At 48.0% G+C, this 19990-nt stretch overlaps 1 protein-coding gene across 5 annotated transcripts in view; it reads right to left on the bottom strand.

Annotated features, from left to right (window-relative positions):
• Positions 1-19990, bottom strand: part of Arhgap22 (Rho GTPase activating protein 22) — a 152908-nt gene that overhangs the window by 83792 nt on the left and 49126 nt on the right. For all 5 annotated transcript variants that reach the window (XR_005975425.1, XM_041662614.1, XM_041662617.1 and 2 more), the window contains one exon: positions 11178-11377. Coding sequence is in view for 4 of the 5 variants with exons in the window: in XM_041662614.1 (XP_041518548.1) it covers positions 11178-11377 (200 nt within the window). In the remaining variant the exon portion in view is untranslated. The remainder of the gene's footprint in view (positions 1-11177; positions 11378-19990) is intronic.

Genomic DNA, 19990 nt, shown 5'->3' with positions numbered 1-19990 from the left:
GGGTACTCTGCCCTCCCATCTTAGTTAGGGTTTCTATTGCTGTGATGAAACACCATGACCAAAAGCAGCTTGGGGAGGAGAGGATTTATTTCTCTCACACTTCCACTTGAGCCCATCACTGAAGGAAGTCAGGGCTGGGACTCCAGTCAGAAACCTGGAATTAGAAACTGAAGCTGAGAGCCTATGGAGGAACATTGCTTACTGGTTTGCTATGGCTTCCTCAGCCTGTTTCCTTACACACCTCAGGACCACCTGCCCAGGGTGGTACTATACCCACAGTGAGCTGGGCCCTCGCACACCAAGCACTAGTCACAGCTACACCCAGAAGACTGCTTACAGGTTAGTCTTATGGATGCATTTTCTCAATTAACATTCCCATTTCCCAGATATCTAGGCTTATGTTGAGTTGACAGAAACCGAGCGGAACACTCCCTGTGAGCAACTCAGTGGCTGTCTTGGTTCTTAGGTTGACTGACATGCGCAGTAGCTGGGCTCTAGTAACCCTTCCTTAATAATGGCCTCAACCATGAAATGGCATCAGCTCTGGGCTTCTCTGGAACTGAGAGGCTCTTTGCTGGCCATCTATAGCTTTCCAGAATTTTCTCTGATGTAGGACTCAGGTGGACATACGTGTTAATTTCTGCCCCTGTACTCTGCACTTATTTCTGAGAGGCTAGACTGTGGATTTGGTACCAGAGCTGGAAGCTCTTGGTGATGCTGTCTTGCTTTGGTCTCTCACCACGAGGCACCCATGGGGACACACCCTCCCTTGGTTGGAAATGGTCCCATCCCACAGAGTTTGTGGAATCCAGCAGCAATGCTGATGCCCTGGGGTATATTGGGCTGCTGAGAGGGAGGCCGCTACACTATCAGCGGACAGGCTGTCCGCTAACTGGAGACACACAGTATAAATACCTTTACAATTGTCCCCAGCTGTGCCACCCTGACTTGATGAGTTCGCTGCAGCCAAGAGCACCCGCTGCCATTTGTGGGGGCAGATTGAAGTCTTCTTTAACTTTTGCAAACACTGCACACTCTTTGGGAAATATACCTATTTTTCTTGGCAGCCCAGAGAAGGCATCAGCTTGACAGAAGCCATCTCCAATCACCTAAATTATGCTGATCAGTAGTCTACCAATGCCTTAAAGAATGGCTAAACACTAATGCAGCGTGAGTCAAGCTCAGCTAAACAACGAGCAAGGTATCCTTTCTGTGGCCCCAACGCCATCCAATTCACTTTTCTGCCCAGTAAATGACAAAGCCCATGATTTACCAGACAGCCTTCCAGCTATTACCGTAAATCAGCTGGGTTCAACTTAAAGCCAAAGGATTGATCTGCTGTGAGAGGCACTGGAAGCTCCATGCTGAATTAAATTAGCAGATCAAAAGGAGGGCACTTCGTTTTTATGAATGACCAGGGACGCTGGAGGAAACACAAAAGTTGGGGATTAGTTTTGTTGGAGAGGTCTCGTTATGCAGCCTTGAACTCCTAGTCCCCTGCTCCTACTTGCCTCAGCCATGTGACACCACTCAGCATTCACAGAGGTCAGTTTTAGAAAATAAAGTGGTCAAGAAGTGACAGTTCCTTTCCTATAGGAGGGGCAGCATATTCGCATATAATTATTGATGATAGTAATTATCATTATTATAATTATAATATGTTACCAGCTAATTCCACTACTGCCTCCAGAGATTCAGGAAGGTGCAAGAAAAGTTATTTGATTATTTATTTGTTTGTTTTCAAGACAGGGTCTCACTGTTTTGTTTAGCCCTGGTTGTCCTGGATCTCATTCAGTAGACCAGGTTGGCCTCAAACTCACAGAGATCCACCTGCCTCTGCCTCCTGTGTTCTGGGATTAAAGTCGTGCACCGTCACTGCCTGGCCAAGACAGGTCTTAAAGCAACTTCATTTATGTCTTTTTCTTGACATGGCAGGGGAAATTTGTTCTAATGAAAATTTGTTTAAAAGTGAGCTGCTGTGGTTGCCAATTTGAATTTAGTAAATACAGCTTTTTTTTGATTTAACTTGCTTGACTAGAACTCAGCTTTTGATATGTATAGACAGCAGGATTTATGGTTCTTAAATGGCTGGAAACTTAGAAGACTCTCATAAAAACCATAAATTCTCAGATTTAGACCTAAATAACTGATACTTCTCTTTTTATAAGAGTCTAGCAATTCTTTACAAAAGAGACATTTGAAGTTGTCTCCAAGGGCATTTTAAATGAGGAAAAATCCACAGTTTAATTTTTCTCTGACATGCTAACAGATACCTACTGACAGCCAATTAGCTTAAGGTCATGTTCACTGCCAAATACTACTTGTGGGAACTGCCAGCTCCAAGGCCCCCACGGTGTCCACTATCAACTCTGTCTCCTCTGATACTCTCTCTCATCAGGCCTACCATAGAGCCCAGGGTCCAGATGCTGTATACAAGATGGCAGCTGAAGACCAGGATGTCACCCACAACTGGAACTCTGGGAAAAAGTGCCTGCCCTGGACAGATCCCGAGCTCACCAGCTTTTCCTCTGGTCCCAGTTTTGACTCAAATCGGATGTGGCTTTGGAAAACTGTACTAGTTTAGCTGAATCCAGGTCTTCATCCCTTTTGGCTTTGAGAGTCGGAAAGGCCCTTGGAGACCATCTCTGTTTAAACCTCCCCACTTCATCAGCCCCAGAGACTGGTGCTCACCTGCTCCAATAAGCCACACAAAGGAGCGGAGTGGTCATGCCCACCAGGTCTGCTCCTGTTTTCCTGTGAGAATGAATGTCTTATAGAGCACTCTTTCCAAGACTTCCTTGCCCCAGGCAATGTACTGAGTTGTTTCTCTGATCTGTGGAAGTTCAAGCTCCTCATCTTCCAGGATCCCTGTTCCTGTCATGCTGAACATGCAGGGCTTGAGGGACTACCTTTCTCCAGATGAACCTTGTTTGACCATGGCCAAGCTCATCAGGGATTCTGCTCTCCTGTGACAATTTGTATGTATTTGTAATATGACTGGGCCCTCATTAGATTTTCACAACTATATCTCACTATTAGTTTCTTCTGAACTTTCAACTAATTCAAACCCTTGACTCTTCACTTGACTTTTTAAAAATGTGAGTTGGGTGGTAATGGTGCATGCCTTTAATTCTAGCACTCGGGAGGCAGAGACAAGTGAATCTCTGGGAGTTTGAGGTCAGCCTGGTCTACAGAGTGAGCTCCAGGACAGGCACCAAAGTTACAGAGAAACCCTGTCTTGAAAAACAAAGAAAAAGAATGTGACTGTGGATGTGGATGCATGCCACGTGTGCAGACACCCTCGGAGTCAGATGACGGTGTCTGATAGTCTGGAGCTGGAGTTACAGGTGGCTGTTCGCTGCCCCATGTGTGTGCTAGGAACCACGCTCCAGACTTTTGCTGTAGCGGCAACCTTACTTAACCACTGAGCTCTCTCGCCAGTCCTGACCTTCTGCCCCAGGCAGCTGCCTGCTATGCAGCTGTGTGAATGACCCTATAGCACGCTCTGTGGAGCAAAACTTTCCTGAGCCCTGCTGCAGAAACATAATTCCCTCTTTCTAGGCCACTAAGTTTCAGGGTTCTTTGTTCTACACCAGTGAATAACCACAACAGTTAAGAAATGATTATGCCCACTTTCCAAGACATGCAAAATGTGCAGATCCTCTTCTAGCCAGATGGGAAAACTGATGTCACGTAGAGCAAGGAGGAAAGTACTGGGGCTACAACTCCAAGAAAATAGAGTGTTTCTAGAACCTACAACCTAGAGCCACAAGATTCTTAGCTGAGCAACTGTCTAGATCAGACTGGTCTGTAAGCATGTCTGGGTGGGGGGACTGTCTTGACTGTTAACTGATGGAGGAGGACCCAACCCATGGTGGTCCCAGCAGGTGGTCCTAGCCTTCATAAGAAAGCTAGTTGTGTATAAACTGGCTTCAAGTCAGGTAGCAAAGTGCTCCCTCCCTGGCTCCCGCTGTGGATGACTTTGGCTGAGATGAAAGGTCTCTCTCTGCCAAGCCCAGTTCTCACTGAAGTTGTTCCGGCTTTTAGATGCTTTTGGGGCACCCGTCAGCCTAGGCAAGATGCCATGCCCCCACATCCCTCACCTGAATTTGAAATGTTCCCGTGTTTGAGGTGAGGTGGGAGGGAGGGGTTCCCAATGGCTTTGTGTTGCAAAGCTTGGTCAATGTTGGCCCCAGGGAAATGGGGCACTGGTTATATATTGGAAATTCCTTATGACTTTCAAGCTATGGAATTGGATGACCATCCCAACCCCCACATAAGGTTCCCTGTTTCGTAAATATTTCTTACTCCAATTGAATAATATACTTAGTTTACTATACCTAACACATAATTAATATTGCAATATTAAGATTTTTTTTTGTGTCTTTTAAAATGAGTTTGTGGCACGGAGACTGTGGCCGCACACACAGGCCCTGAGCAGGCTCAAGCCAGAGGAGGTTCCAGCTCTGAGAGGAGAAAGTGGACACAGGACAAGAAGCTATTCGTAACTGATACTTCTAGGAAAGGGAAAATGAATTTTCTCCAAAGGAGTACCATTGGGAATACCAGCCACACTCCAGGGCAGGCTCCATGGCGCTGGCAACACAAAATGAACCCCTTGTTTGCTCATTGTGGGAGTTTTGTTTCATTTTGGCATGTTTTGTCTTATTAGTGTCCTTAAAGATTTCTGACTGTGTTAAAGCTCACTCCCACTAGAGCCCCTGTTTCCCATCCATCTTGTCTTCTCTCAACTCCAGGCTTTTGTGCTAAATTAAATCAAACTTTAAATCAATTTTCTACTGCTCCTTACTGCTCAGCCTCCTGCCACTTATTATCCTGGAAAAGAGGAAAGAAAACAAACAATAAGGCAAAAACGGAAACCCAGCCTGCTTGAAAATGGCTTCCCAGATGTCCCGACCAGAACCTGCAGCTGCCTGAGCCACGCTGGTGCCCCTCAAATGCCACACCCTCCCACACTCTGCCCTGCTATTTCCAGTACCCACGGGCCCTCTCTCCAGGGCAAGCGGGGCTTCCTGCCCTGCCCCCATCTCCTGTCTGTACCCTCCAGTTCCCGCCTATGATGATGAGAATGACTTCCCCGGTGATGGAGTGTGAAGTCCTCAACCACAGTGGATTCCCCAACACAGGGACAGAATGAAGGCCCTGCTCCCAGGTCGAGCCATATCCAATTTCTGGCTAATAGCTGCTGCTTCTGTTCTCTGTGTGACTAACCTCATGCTCTGGCCTCCTGGCTCTCCCTGAGGTAGGCTCCCCCCCCCCCCACACTGTCCATGGCTACTTCTGAGCACCAACATTAGGTCAAAACCTGCTCTTCAGAGCCCATCGTGTGACTCGGTGGTCCTTGGTGGCCTCGGTGACGTGTCTAGTCTCTTACCACCCCTTTCTAATTATCTGAAGATCACTTAGGCCTGTGGCTCTATTCCATTCTTTTCTTTGATTTTCATTGTTTTCTCTAATTGGTTAAGTTAAAAGTCATTAAAAAGGTGGATGTGAGTGGACAGACCGCTGTGAGAAATTATAACATGACACAGAAATCTCAGTGGCCACTGTCCTCCCATTCCCAGGTCCGATGTCCTCCCAGCTCCCTCCCAGGCCCACTGTCCTCCCAGCCCAGGTCTGCTGTCCTCCCAGCTCACTCTCAGGTCCACTGTCCTCCCAGCCCAGGTCCGTTGTCCTCCCAGCTCCCTCCCAGTCCAGGTCTGCTGTCCTCCCAGCTCATTCCCAGGTCCACTGTCCTCCCAGCCCAGGTCCTCAGTCCTCCCAGCCCAGGTTCTCAGTCCTCCCAGCTCACTCCCAGGTCCTCAGCCCTTCCGGCCCAGGTCCTTTGTCCTCCCAGCTCACATCCAGGTCCTCAGTCCTCCCAGCCCAGGTCCACTGTCTTCCCAGCCCAGGTCCGCCCCCAGCCTTACCAATCTAGCTTATTTGTATTTTCAAACTCTGTATTAATTATTTCAGTTTTATTTCACTGACTTCTAAGAGCAAAGTTACTCAAGGATTAAAATAGTTCTCCACCATGCCTGCCACAAGACAGCAATTCATTCCTCCCCCGCCACTGTCAGGATCAGCACTTTCAGTCTCTTAAATGGGATTTTCTTTCTTTTCCCAAATACCATGTTTACGTTACTGCATCTTGGCACAGTGTTTTAGCCATTATCTGGAGGATTCCAAGCACAGCTGAGACCTGAGACTGTGCCTCTAGCCTCCTCCTGCTCTTCCCCCTTCCTTCACCTCCCTAGCGCTGTCTGCTTCATCAGCCCCACCCTGAGCGCAATCCAGCAGTGAGAAGCTGGCTCAAGGCAGTATTCCACTGAGGACACATCCTCTCCCTTTTCTCTCTCCAGAGCTCCTGATCAGATGGTTTGTCTGTCACGCTTTTGTCATTTCTTTCCTCTTCTAGGTGTCCCAAGTTGGAAGTCTCACTTCTGACCTCCTAGGGAAGGTTTTGTTCTCTGTCTCCTCCGGGTTCGCAGTCTTTCTCAAAGGAAGTGAGGGACAGTTCTCTGTTGTTGGGATGTGCTAGGGATTGAGCTCAGAGCCTGGCACAGGCTGGTTAGTATTTCTCCTCTGAGCCGCATCCCCTTGAAAAGGGGTTCACTACGTTGCCCATGCTGGCCTTGAACTTGTGATACACTGGCCTTAGCTTCCAGAGCAGCTAGGAATTCAAGCCTATACTACCAGGCCTAGTAAAGAATTTTAAATATGGAGCTTCTCCCCTCTGGCATTTCTGTTTCTATGGCTGACACCTTCTCCTTCTCCCAGCCTTCCTCGTTTTCCTCCTCCTCCCTCTTCCTGTTTTCGTCTGAGTTTCTTTGGCCATCTTGGCCTTTACTGCTAAGAGGCTAAAGTCCTGGAAGTTTGATGGGTTCCACCTGGGCCACTGTCCTCGCAAGCCCCGGAAGTTCTTCACTTTCCTCTCTGGACCAGGGAGGAGGCTGCTCCTAACCAGAAGGCCCTGAAAGCTAAGTGTGAAGTGAATTTTTTTTTGAGACAGTCTCTCGCTGAACCTGGAGCTGGTGACCTGATTCAGCTACATTGGCTGCCTAGCAAATGCTGGGACCCACCTGCTTCCTATGTGGGTGCTGGGGATTGAGCTCAGGTCATCACAGCCCCGGACTGAGCTGCCACCCTAATCCTCTGACAGCTTTTGAAGCTGACTCTCAACCTTGGCTCTTGGTATTTGCTCCTCTTGGTCTACATCCAGTGCTGCCAGTTCCAGCCGGTTGGGACAGGCCTATTCTGAAAGTCTCAGGCTCCTGTGCAGCCCTCAGCCCTGCCTGGGATCCAGGTCAGTCAAACACACCCGGTGCCTCTGGCCAGTCTGCCCAGCATCGGAGGCTGTCTCCCTCGTCTTAGCTCTGACTATAGTTGTAACTTGTTAGGGAGTTGAAGCAGTCAAATTTGATTTTCTAAATCTGCTGCCCTTACCTAGAAGGTTGGATTTTACTTCATTTTTCAATAACTAGGAAGAAATTTTGAAGTGTGTGTCCCCCACCTCAGGTCCTGATTTCAGGGACCCTGCTCAGTCTGCTTCCTTTTTTGTTCAAAGGTCCTGGTGTAGACTTCCCCCATTTGTTTTTACTCTTCAAGACAGGATTTCTCTGTGTAACAGTCCTAGCTGTCCTGGAACTCACCTTGTAGACCAAGCAAGCCTCAAACTCACAGATATCCGCCTGCCTCTGCCTCCCAAGTGCTGGGATTTAAGGCGTGCGCCACCACTGCCTGTCCTCCCCCCTCCCCCCCATTCTTTTGCTTATTTTTGCTTCTCATTTTTAGGTCCAATCTCCCCAAACTTCCTGTCTTTTAAGAAGCAGATAATTTTAGTTTATTCTTGTTTATTATGAGTGCTAAAATGTCAGCACCTACTCTTGCTGTCCTATGGCTTGCTTTGGACTCTTTCTCTGGCGCTACAGTTTTTCTGTCTTGTACTTGCTATTTCCATTCTGGTCCATCGCTGCTCAGTGCCAAAGAGACACATAGGTTAAGGCCTGAGATCACTAAAGTGAGTCTCCAAGGAATGGAAACGCACAGAGCTAGACACCAAAGCGCATGAGGAAGCTTCATGCCATGAGAAAACATTTCGAGCAGAAATTGAAATTACAACTCAAAAAAGACAAATGATACAGTCCTGGACCCCTTCCCTGGCGAAAGTGCAGAGTCTGCTGACTAGAAAGCCGGGAGCATGTTCTGGGGAAGGCTGGAGGGATGAGGGCACACGTCGGGCTCTGGAAAGCACCCCTGCTTGGCCTTTTATGTCTGAACTCATGCGAGCCACCTGCCTCATCTCTGTGCTATCAGTGGCTGGCCCTCCTGGCCTAGGCGGGACAAAGGAGAAGAGATAAAGGCTTTGAGAGGGAACGAGGGAACAAGGACATGGGCTATGACTGATGCTTATCTGAGCTCTGGGCAATATCACAGGCGGTTGGATGTACCCTTTCCTGACAATTACAACAGCTGGCTCAGGCTCTCTACGGAGAGGGACCGACTGCTGGGCCAGGCTGTCACTGTGAACAGTGAGCAGGGCGTATTTTATGGGAACCAGATACTGAGAATTAGTCTATTACACATACTTCATGAAATTAGATAGGGATCTGTGGGTTGACTGTGACAGCAGTTGGAGATCACACTGTAGAAGCTAAATGTCATATTGGACTAATAGTGGCCTTGCGATTAGGAACTTGTACAACAAGGCTGCTCCAGGAGTCAGAGTTGGTTATGGAACGTCGGTTAGGTCCCAGTACCGTGGAAGGGTCAACAGACACAGAAAGTCACAAGAGGAGTCTCGAGCAGAGACTGGTACCTGTTGGGGTAGGCTGGCTCCTTTCACAGATGTGCCATTCTCCCTGGAGATAAAGGACCTGCACTGACCAGGGGTGGGTATAAGGTTACTATACCCTTATGCATCCAGGCCAGTGAATGGGGGATGTGGTTACTATCGTTTGATTAGCTGCTCTCACTAGAAGCTGTCAAGGTCTGGATAGACGGCAGCAATGGGAAATCTGGGAGAGACGTGCTCTAGAGCCATCTGATTGGAGGTAGGGATGCCTGGTCCATTACAGGGTATACAGCAGGGAACACATGGGAGAGCCTGGAGTAGAGGGATCTTCACCCAAGTGAGGGGACCTCAGGGCTGCCAGCACCTAGCATCATGCGGACATCACAATGAACAACTTCCAAAGGAAGCAAGGCAGGTTGAGTCGAGCAGGGGGTGACAACAGGAGTCCGGTGTACAACGGTGAACTTCTGGTAAAGAGCAGCTAGCGGCTTCATTTATTGGGCATGGCCTCATCACAGCCGGGTCACACAGACACCAAAGCAGGGTTCTCTGCAGACAGCTGGGCCTGCAGGACTGGAGCCATCTAATCCTTGCAAGAGGTAAAGCCAGGAGTCTGCAGCCATGGCCTCTGCCCCCATGCATTGAACCTCTATGGATCATTAATATTTCTAGTTGTATCTAGACTGAAATGGGCAAATTGTGTCTTCTTGTCATGAACTGCTAGACAATACTGCTTATGTTTAGATTGCCCCAGGTGTTATAAGCAACCTGGGGATGGTTTCAAGTTTGTGGGAGGGCATACAAAGGCTACATGTGAATAAATAAATCATTGTACACAGGGATTTGAACACTGATGGAGGGTTCTGGAACTATCCCTGCAGATAGTGTGGGACAGCTACTATATTCCCTGGGGAAAGAATACAGAAGGGATGATAACATGTGCCAAGCCATACCCCCATCAATGCTCCAAGTTGGAAAGAACACTCAGACCCCTTCATTCAAAGCCAGAAGTCACAGGGCCTTGGTATACAGGAGACCGTGCATGTCTCAGTGGTCCCGCAGCATGGGAAAGACCAAATGGTCCATGCAAGCAAGATGTGAATTTGGGTGCAGGAGGCTGCCAAGTTCTGTCACACCCGTGTTGAACAGTCTGAGAATGTCAGAAGTGTCCGTTTGGCTTGCTTGTATCTTTTCCGTGTCCCCAACACTAGCTTGAATAGAAACAGGGCAGAGGTAGGCTTCATCCCACAGCCTGCAGTAATGGAAGGAGCTGGCTACAAGTCAGTCACTTGGTGGCTTCACCTCATGTATTCTAATGGTTACCTCCACTCATGGTTTCTATTCTGTGGTAGTTACATTACCTTGCCTTCCTGAAATATATCCGCACTCAAAATGAAAACGTATTGCACGCTAAAGCGAATGAGCTTAATCCACTGAATTATATGCTTTAACAATGGATACTATGATGCCATCTATGCCATGCAAATTCTACAATAAAAATAAATACATACACAGTTAGAACTGCTTTAGGGAGATGGCCACATAGGTAACAGCACAAATGGACAAAACTCATGAGGGTGGAGCAAACTACAGTGAACAGGATGAAGGCGGCTCTAGCCCAAACTGGGAATTCCTGATCTCATCAGTCCAGTTTTACACAGGAGGAAAGCGAAGCTGTGAGTTCAGCGGGTCTGAAATGGATTGGAAGTCCATCTAGTGTGCTCCCTGTAGGGTTCGGGGCAGTCACTCTTTTTTTTTTCAACTTAGGTTGTATTTGCAAAATAGAACAATATTACCTACAGGACAGGGATGATACTGGAATCTAATTGCACAGCAATTCTATAACCAAGGGCCAGACTTATCACACTGAATGCTGGATGCTTAAACCTGAACCAGGTTGTCCACAGGCCTCCTTCCCTGTGAGTGAACTGAGGCTGGTCTGAGTGGATCACCCAAATGGGGAGGTCCCCAGTAGGACAGGGAATACCCCTATTTGAGGCAGAGACTGCAGACATCGAGTCACACAGGGATTCAGATTTCAGTGTCAGGTTAGATTTGTCTGGAGCCCATTTTCCTGGATAACGAGAACGAAATATGTGCACACATGTCTTTGTCGGAAGCGCTAAGCCGCTGAGCAGAAGACGGGAAATGCCACTTCTTAAGCTAGGCAGGGATGTACTCTGCCAATGTGAAAAGGAACCATTTTCATCTCAGAATTTGGGAGTGTGCTTTAGAAAAACAAGCTGTGATATGGGAGCGTGCACAGGGGTAAGACAAACTTGAGTACTGTCCTTGCTTGCACTCACATGCAAAGCTTAGCCCCCACGCCCCACCTCGCTGTCCTGGCACAATGCCCATGGGACGCAGGACCTTCACGCCTTACCTGGGGCTTGCTCTCATCTTTGTCTTTGTAATAGAAGAGTTGATCACCACGCAGCACGAACCATCGCTGCTGCCAGTTCTTCATGATGCTCCTCTGCTTCTTCAGCCAGCCGGCCTTGAGTACAGGACCCAGCTTGTGGGGGGCCAGGGGCCTCCCCGGGCTCCGGTTCTGTTCCCCCATCACCAGGCTCTTGGAGCGAGCTGGAAGCCAAGAACACACAGTGAGTGTGGAGAGACCTAGGTCAGCCTTGCAGCCCCATCTGCTTCCCGCTGGATCCCAGGCTACCCCAGGACCAAGGCCTGGGGCCCAGAACGGCAAGACAAGTTGGATCCACTTTCCGCTTGGATTTCTGGGGCATACGCCAGAACACTTCAGAAGCAGCATGGGTTTATGTACTTGCAGGGAGGTATACAGCCTTCCTTCATGAGTTTCCGTTCTGCCATTGGGATCCAGAAGTCTCCACTTCTCTGGGTTTATTCCTTACGGATAAGTCTTACCCAGGGACCAAAGGTCCTTATCCTCCACATCACTACTCTACTAGCGCGGACATTTTGTTTTGTGTTTCTCTCCCATTCAGATCTTAGCTCTGGCTGCTGGTGATGTCCGACGCAGCCTTTAAGACTGAATTCAAAAGAGCCACCTCTTGGCCATTGGTACTGACCTTGCCAGCCTTGTCACAACAATGCTTTTGACTGAGCAAGGAATGCGGCCACCCCTATGCTGACCTCCTACACTAAGGGAGAACGGTGACCCCACACAGTGTGCTTTTCCAGAGAAACTAAAGAGAAATTGGAGGGGTGATTGGGAGCAGCACAGCCTTGCTCCTTCCCACAACACAGCCACCACTGTCTTCCAGCAGCACCGGGCACAGGGGTGAACATGTTGTATTTGTATTTCAGATGGATCTGCATCCTGCTCCCATCTGGATGACGGGCCTAGCCCTATGCTGCATGATACAGAATCACACTTAACCCTAATCACTGTTTAAAGACATTGATCTGTCTGGTTATAGGTTTGCCTTTCCTACATGTAATGTTTCTGCCACATACCACCTGTGGACTTATAGAATCCTTATCCACAGTCATGATAGTCCACATGGTATTGCTTCGGATCAGGAAACTCAAGTCACAGCCAGAGAAGTGTGGCAGCGTGCCCTTGATAATAGGATCCACCGGTCTGACCATGTTTCTACCGTCCTGAAGCAGCTGCTCTGATAGAAAAACGAAATGGCCTTAGAAGATGCAGTTACAGCCAGTTATGTGGCAGTAGCCTGGAGGGCTAGGGCAGGGCTCGGGAGTATATGCTTTGAATCAGCGTCCGTTATAGCATGTTGTTTCTCCCATCTGCAGGAATCTAGGGGTGGAAAAGGGAATAGTTCCACTCACAATCACTTCTAGTGACCCACTTTTCCTAGTGACCTTTAGTTCTGCTGGCCTAGAAGTTTTGGTTCCAGAACAGGGAGCACTCCTGCCAGGAGACATAACATTCCATTGAACTGGAAACTCTGTCTTTACCTTGGCCACTTTGAGATTCTGATGCCCTTAGGCCAACAGGCTAAGAAAGGAATAAGTGTTAGGAGGGGCGGTTAATCTAGACTACCAAGCAGAAATTGGATTGTTTCTCTCCAATGGAGGTAAGAAAGATTATGTCTGGAGTAAAGGAGCTCCTTTAGGCCACCTCTTGGCGCTTCCATGTCCTGTGCTTTATTAAAAATCAATGGAAAACTGCAACAGCCTAATCCAGGGCAGATGGCAGAGGGCACAGATATTTAAGGAATGAGGGTATGGGTCACTCCTTCAGCAAAAGAGCCAAGGCCTGCTGAGGTTCTTGCGGAAGATGGAGGAAATACAGAATGGGTAGTAGAGAAAGGTGGTTATAAACGCCAGCTAGGGCCATGTGACCAGAAGCCAGCCAGGTTTATAACTGACATATTTCTGCCATATTTTGTTAAAAATGTGTTTGCACAGATATTTGTTTTCTTTCCTTGATTTCTCGATCATGTAACATAACATCAATAGAGAGACTATCACTGGTAATCAGACTTAAGTTTTACAAAAAGAATTACTAAAAGAACATCCCTTGGCCAGGCAGATATCTATGGGCTCCTGGATCTTGTCAACTGACAATCAATATTAACCATCAAAAGTCCACCACTTGTCGATCTGATACCAAAGATACTGTGTTAAAGCTGTAATCTTCACCCCTCATCATCACAGGCTCACGGCTATCCCATAGTGAAAAAATGCATCCAGTCCAACTTCAAACATCCCCACAAATCTTCAACAGTTCTAATACATCAAAGTGTACGCACAGAGTATCTTCTGAGACTCGGGAAATCTCTTAACTGTGAGCGCCTATAACATCAAAACAAGTTGCACACTTCCAATGCACAACGGCACAGAGTAAACATTCCTGAAAGAGGGGTGTGAGGACATGGCAAGGAACAACTGGACCACAGCGAGACCAAGACACAGCAGGACAAACATCAGATTGTGCAGCTCCATGTCCGTCACTGGGACTCAAAACAAACCATCTGGGACTAAAGAGTATGGGAAGCATTTCACCTCGAGCTCTGCCATAGCTCTCTCAGGCCAGCTCCAGTCTGCACTTGCACTTTTCCTTGGAAGATCTCTTGTGGCCCTAATATCTCCAAAACCCTGAGTCTCACTTCAACAAGACTTTATCTTTACAGTTTCACACAATGGACCCTCAAGGCCTCACTGCAAAAACTATGACTCCCAGCATACATTGTCTGGCTTCAACGGCCATATGGAACCGTCCCTCAAGTGACATTCTCAGTTTCTGCTCTCCTCTGAAATTAATTTGGATTTTCAGAAAACAAAGCCTCTGATCTATGGGTTCTTATCCTTAGGGCACCTTTCATATTGTTCTTGTACAGAGATGTAGATTCCTCTTTAATGGTGATAATCTCTTCAACAATTATAGCTACTTTTTTTCAGTTCCTATCATGGCGGATATCATGCTCTCTCTGCCTGCTTTTTCTCCCTCCTGATTGCCAAACAGCACATCTTTTTGTACTTGTTTTCTCTCCACTTGTTGTCTTTCGCTGTAAACCTAGGGAAGAGCAGTGAGTAGTAGCCATGACACATTCTGCATGCTATACTATCTAGAATTTCCTCACCAAATCACAAATCAGTCCATCACTTTTGCATTCAGCATCACTGACATTCTCAGGCTATGGGAAGATTGCAGCTAGATGGTTTTCCAGAATATGTTCTTAATGACTTGCAGCTCAGTTCCCAAAAGACCTATTCTCCTCCAAAACATATTCTCGCAGCATTCTGTCCTTCCCCTCACTCACCAGAGTGACTCATCAAACCCTTCTCACAGCACATTAGGGATTTTCTAGTTCAAACACCTAAAATCCACATGGTAAAGTTTATCACAGCAACAGCCCTACTCCTGGTACCAAGTTTTTGTATTACAGACTCACTCCTGGTACCAAGTTTCTATATTAGTTATATTTTTTGTTGCTGTGGCACAGTTTTTGGCAAAAGAAACTTAGGGAAGGAAGAGTTTTACTTTAGTATACAGTTTGAGGGTACAGTCAAGAGAAGCCAAGGCAACAGTAGCATGAGGCAGCTGTCACATTGCACCTGCACTCCAGGGACAGAAGGAGGCGGATGATGGGGTTTGGCTTACTTTTTCCTGTATGTTCAAGCTCTAGGGCTCTAGTCAGTGGAATGGTTCTGTCAATGTTTAGAATGGGTTTTCCCAGTCCAGACACTCCATTACAGACATGAGATTTGTCTCCAAGGTGAGTCTAGAAGTTGATAATTGATATTAGCTATCATGCCATGGGGTCTAGTTGAAGAAATATAGACTTTGGGCAAACACTTGGATTTACCTCACTGCCAGCACTATGAATTTCTTTTCAGTCTACAGGTCAGCAACTCCAGACTATATAGGTTTACAATGCCTGCTACAGAGCAAGTGGGAGGAGGAGGAGGAGAAACTATCCCAGGGGAGGAGTGATCATCAAGCCCTGCCAAGTGCTTGGCGCATCAGCTGGTAGCCATGGAGATGATAACCATGATAAAGGGAATAGGAGTTGAATGCTTACGTGGATAATTTGTTTCCTGAGTCTGAGCAGCCAGCAGTGGGCCCTCATAACAGAAGAGGTTTTTCTATGGCTGTTGGCACTTCAAGTGCCTTTATATACGGCTTCCTCAAAATCGTGTATGGCTGTGATTGGCACACCACTTTCCTCATGACCAAGAGTGCTGCAGATCACACCTTGAGAAGTCACACTCCAGAACTCAGGAGGTGCAAAGGACAGTATTAGTTCCCTTCCTCTAGATGGTTGATCAAGTGGGACTCCCTGCTTGATCAACTACGCACAGGAGACACCTGATTCATCAATGATGGAGAGACCCGCATGTCTGAAGGTCTTTTTTTCTTACGTCCCTTTCCTTGCCCACAGGAGGGTATGTGTGCCCCTTTGATTGCTGAGATTTCTTTTCTACGTGTCAATGTGTACATCTCCAAGGCTTTTTAAAAAATATTTATTTATTTATTATGTATACAATATTCTGTCTGTGTGCATGTCTACAGGCCAGAAGAGGGCACCAGACCTCTTTACAGATGGTTGTGAGCCACCATGTGGTTGCTGGGAATTGAACTCAGGACCTTTGGAAGAGCAGGCAATGCTCTTAACCACTGACCCATCTCTCCAGCCCTCCAAAGCTTTTTTTAAAAATCAAGTTCAATAAGATTAAGACATCTAATGCATGAATTTTTGTGTTTTGATTGCCTGATGTGTCTAACTAAAGACTCGGCAGGCGGTGGTGGCTCTGTGAGTGAGGATTCTCTGTCATGAGTGGGTTGGCTTAATCTCCACTGTCCACTCTTGAATTCTTCTTTTCAGGTCACCTACAGGGAGGAGTTTAGAACCTTCCATACTCCACGGAAGATGGAATAGACCCCTCAGGTGTCTTCAGTGGGACATGAGGCTCTGGACTGTTTTGGGGCTGTATTTATAGATCTGTCTTTATACTTTGTTACAACAGATTCTGATAGTTGCTCATTCTACCAGACAGACATCTTCTCTTCCTCCCTCTAGAATACTGGGAAGGGTAGCTGACAGCAGAACTTGACAGTCTCAGGGACTAATCAGCATAGATGGGCCCTCCGGAGTACACTGGGTGGGGTCTACAGATGCCAGATGGCTTCTCTAGGAAGGCTGAGCTTCCTGGGCCCAGGCCAATGGATGCAAAGCTTGGCAATACAGGCAATAAGTGATGGCTGCCCGTGTTATTGGCATGTATGTCCCTTGACATGTCAACACAGAGGGAGAGGCTTTCCCTGATTGTCAGGCTGTAGACACCAGCCCTCTCGGGAACTGCAGGTAATGGAAAGCAAGCCCCACTGAAGTCAGATTCCGGGGGGCGGGGAGCAACTCCAGTCCTGCAATTCCTCAGGGGGCTTCTTCTTGCACTGGCCATGTGGACTGCCACGTCAGCACAGGTTCTTCTCCCGAGGTGATCAATCATGAGTATACTACTTATCAGACCCATGGAGCTTCTCACAAGAAAAACAGCCACTGGCATGATTTATTAACAACCACTGTTCCTGTCCTCAGCACTTCCTTTAATCAACGTATCCAGTTCTGTAAATATTTAAACCAGGCCCTGAATCAGGGGGGCATTGACAAGCTAAGGCTTCAGAACTGACAGGACTTGGCAAGCGAGCCAGAAGCAAGGTGGCCCAGGGAGGATAGTAACCTGACTTTAGGGGCTCTCTACTCACCACAGGATACCAAGACTCTCTTCCCCCGTTTGTCCTCCCTTTTTCATAATCAAAGAGTCCTAATAAGTACAGGGTAGGATTCTGAGTGGAGTTCCTGACAGTTAAAGGGAAGGAAAATTAAACGAAGGTATAGACCATGGGGCCGCAGATCTCTGCAGAACCCCTGAGAGGAAGGACAATCTCCACAGAGTCAGAGGGCCAGGCTTTGAAGGGCAACCAGAATGTGAATCGCCCTCAGGTCAGGACAGGCAGGGCTTGTGATTTTTAAGGAGGTTAGCACAAGCACGGTGGGTGTCCGTTCTGCTACCTACCCTCACCTCAGTGTGCGCCAGCAGGTGTCTGCTCTCGCGGCTTCTCTCAGGACAACCCATGCACTGCTTTTCATCTTCTCTGCACTCACATTGGAAGACATTGGCCCCTCCAAACCTTGCTCTAGCCAGATACCCCCAAACATGGTTTCGGCTTTTGTCATCTTGGTGACTCAGACACCATCACCCCCCTACACCCCTTCCAGATTTTTTTCCCTCCACTCTAAAAAGCCTTCCTGCTAAGTCTGTATTCAAGACTCACCACCTGCTTTGACTCCCTCTGTCCCTCCTTCTTGCCAGATTTTCTCACTGTTGCCACGTTGTCCCAGCTTCCTCCTCTCCTATCAGGAGTCCTCATTTCTGAATGGGAGGCTCGTGTGTCAAGCCATCTACAAATGCTCCCCAGAAGGTCTTGGGTCTTTCTGGCATGAATGAAAACCTCAGTGTGAAGCTCTCCCAAACCTGCTGAGCCTCATCCTTCTTCCAGGACTCCACAGCTCGCAACGTCACACGCTGAGGTACTGCCCCCCAACTTCATGGGTAATTACTTTCTAAAGTCATTTTCTCCTGTGCTCCCTCCTTTCCTTTCAGTTCCCTTAATGACTCAACTCAGATATAACCATCCTTGCCTGGGCACCACCTACCGGCCTTTCCCAAAGGCCTATGCAGCAGCCAAGGAAATGCTCTGCTTGAATCTTGAATTCTTCCACTAACAAGTTACATTTTACTGCTTGCAGATGTGCAAACTGAGGTCTTTGGAGACCACAGCAGTGGTTGGAGGCTGGCAAGCGCCACAGTCTGAGATTCTTAGTTTGGCTGGCCTCATGCCTAAGCATCAACCCTGTCATGAAACAGTCTTGTCCTCTCTCCAGATGCAGTTATGATCTTGTGGTCCCCAGAGTCAGCCTCATTCCTGCCCTGAACCATGAGTCACAGTATAACCAACATAATCACATAGCTACCACCAGACCCAGCTGCTCAGCTAACAACTGCTGAACGGTCTCATGACATGTGCATGCACCCGGGGTGCTTAGGCACCCATCTCCACATCTGCTCAACCCAAACTTCTGGGCAAATGGTTTAGAATCTGGATTTCCGGGCCCGCTGATGTGACTGCAGTATGGTTACTGCCCTGGGCTCATTACCTTGTAGGGGTCTGATCTTCCACCCCAGGTAAGCCTCCTCCATGTGGTCCTTCACAATGTCACCCTTTTCCACTTCACCTTTGACATCCTATGAATAACTGTCTTCCATGTGATATTGCTGTCTGCTCAGCTAGCTGCTGCTCCGGGGGGGGCACAAGAATGGTGTAGTCACCTCTGCACCTGGAGCTGGCCAGAGGATATCTTTCAGTCCAAGGAATGATGGGGCCTGGAGCAGAGGGAAGTAGGCTGGAAGTGGGGATGCAGGGAGGGGGACCAGAAACGGAGCTAGAAGATATCCAGCCCTCTTGCGGGGTGCTTTATATGTCGTGTGTGTGTGTGAGAGAGAGAGAGAGACAGACAGACAGAGACAGAGACAGAGAGAAACACAGAGAGAGAGAGACAGAGACAGACAGAGAAACAGAGACATACCCACAGAGAGGCATAGAGACAGAGATAGATACAGAGACAGACAGAGATTGGAGAAAGGTTGCAACATACTGGATTATAGATTATGCAAGATGTGTTCAATAATAATTGTTATAATAGTAGCACCAGCTGCAGTTCATATGAACTTAGACCTTACATGCTATGCATGAGCCTTCATTTTCTATCTGGATTATTATTTTTTTTTTTACACAAGTCTCCTCACTACTTCTATTTTGCATGTGTGCAAGCTTAGGCCTGCAGAGGCTGAGACAGTCGCCTGAAGTCCCAGCACTGGCAGGTCATGCACTTTGCTCTGGAGTCTGCATTTGCTGGCTTCAGGGCCAGTGTCCTAACTCCTCAAGGAACTGCTGCGGGCCCTGATGACCTCTCCAGGAAGCCTGTGCAGGCAGAAAGAAGGGACTGTGAGTAGAGTCCCAAGAACTCTTACAGTGGAAGGGAGGAGTAGTGCAGTGTGCAGGAGAGCTGGTATACCCCTCGAGCCCTGAGGGAAAGGCTGAGAATGCAGGAAGGACAAGCTCAATGAAAGCCTCTGGCTTCCTGTTGGATGATGCAGCGAGAACGGCCCTATAGGGAGAAATATGGACCTCCCTGGGGGAGGGAGTGGGAGAGGAGGGAGCAAGATGAAGATGGAGGGGCTGAGGGGTTTAGGACGGTAGGACCTGTATGTGACAACAGCACACACAGACACACACATACACCGCACTCACATGTACACACATACACATTCATGAACACACACAAATACACATGAGTCTTAAAAGAAAATAGGGAAACCTTTCTGAAATCCTCCTTGTAAGGACAGGAAGAAGGGGAGGATCTACATGCCCTCGTCTAAGGGCATGGCTAAGGTGGGGTGGAAGGATTCAGAGAGGGAGTTTCCAAAGGTACCAGCGTGGGAGTCTGCACTCAGGTAGGGCTTGGGTTTGGTTTCCCTGGGCTAGTGGGAAGCCATCCCAGATTGTGACAGAAGGCAGAGGTGTCAATGGGTCGGGGCAGTCTTACAGCAGTGACCAGGCCCTCCACTTGGATGTCCCAGCAACCACCTGTGTAACTACAGTCCTCTGTCTCAGGCCTGACTGTACCCCATCCCACAACTGCCTGGAGCTTCCCGGAGCCAGGGTCACCGGACAGACTGTGCTGCACA

Source organism: Microtus oregoni, unplaced genomic scaffold (assembly GCF_018167655.1).
Source record: "Microtus oregoni isolate MIOR12 unplaced genomic scaffold, Mior012 000013F_ref0000133, whole genome shotgun sequence".
NCBI classification, from domain to species: domain Eukaryota; kingdom Metazoa; phylum Chordata; class Mammalia; order Rodentia; family Cricetidae; genus Microtus; species Microtus oregoni.
This window is presented reverse-complemented; position numbering and strand designations above follow the sequence as displayed.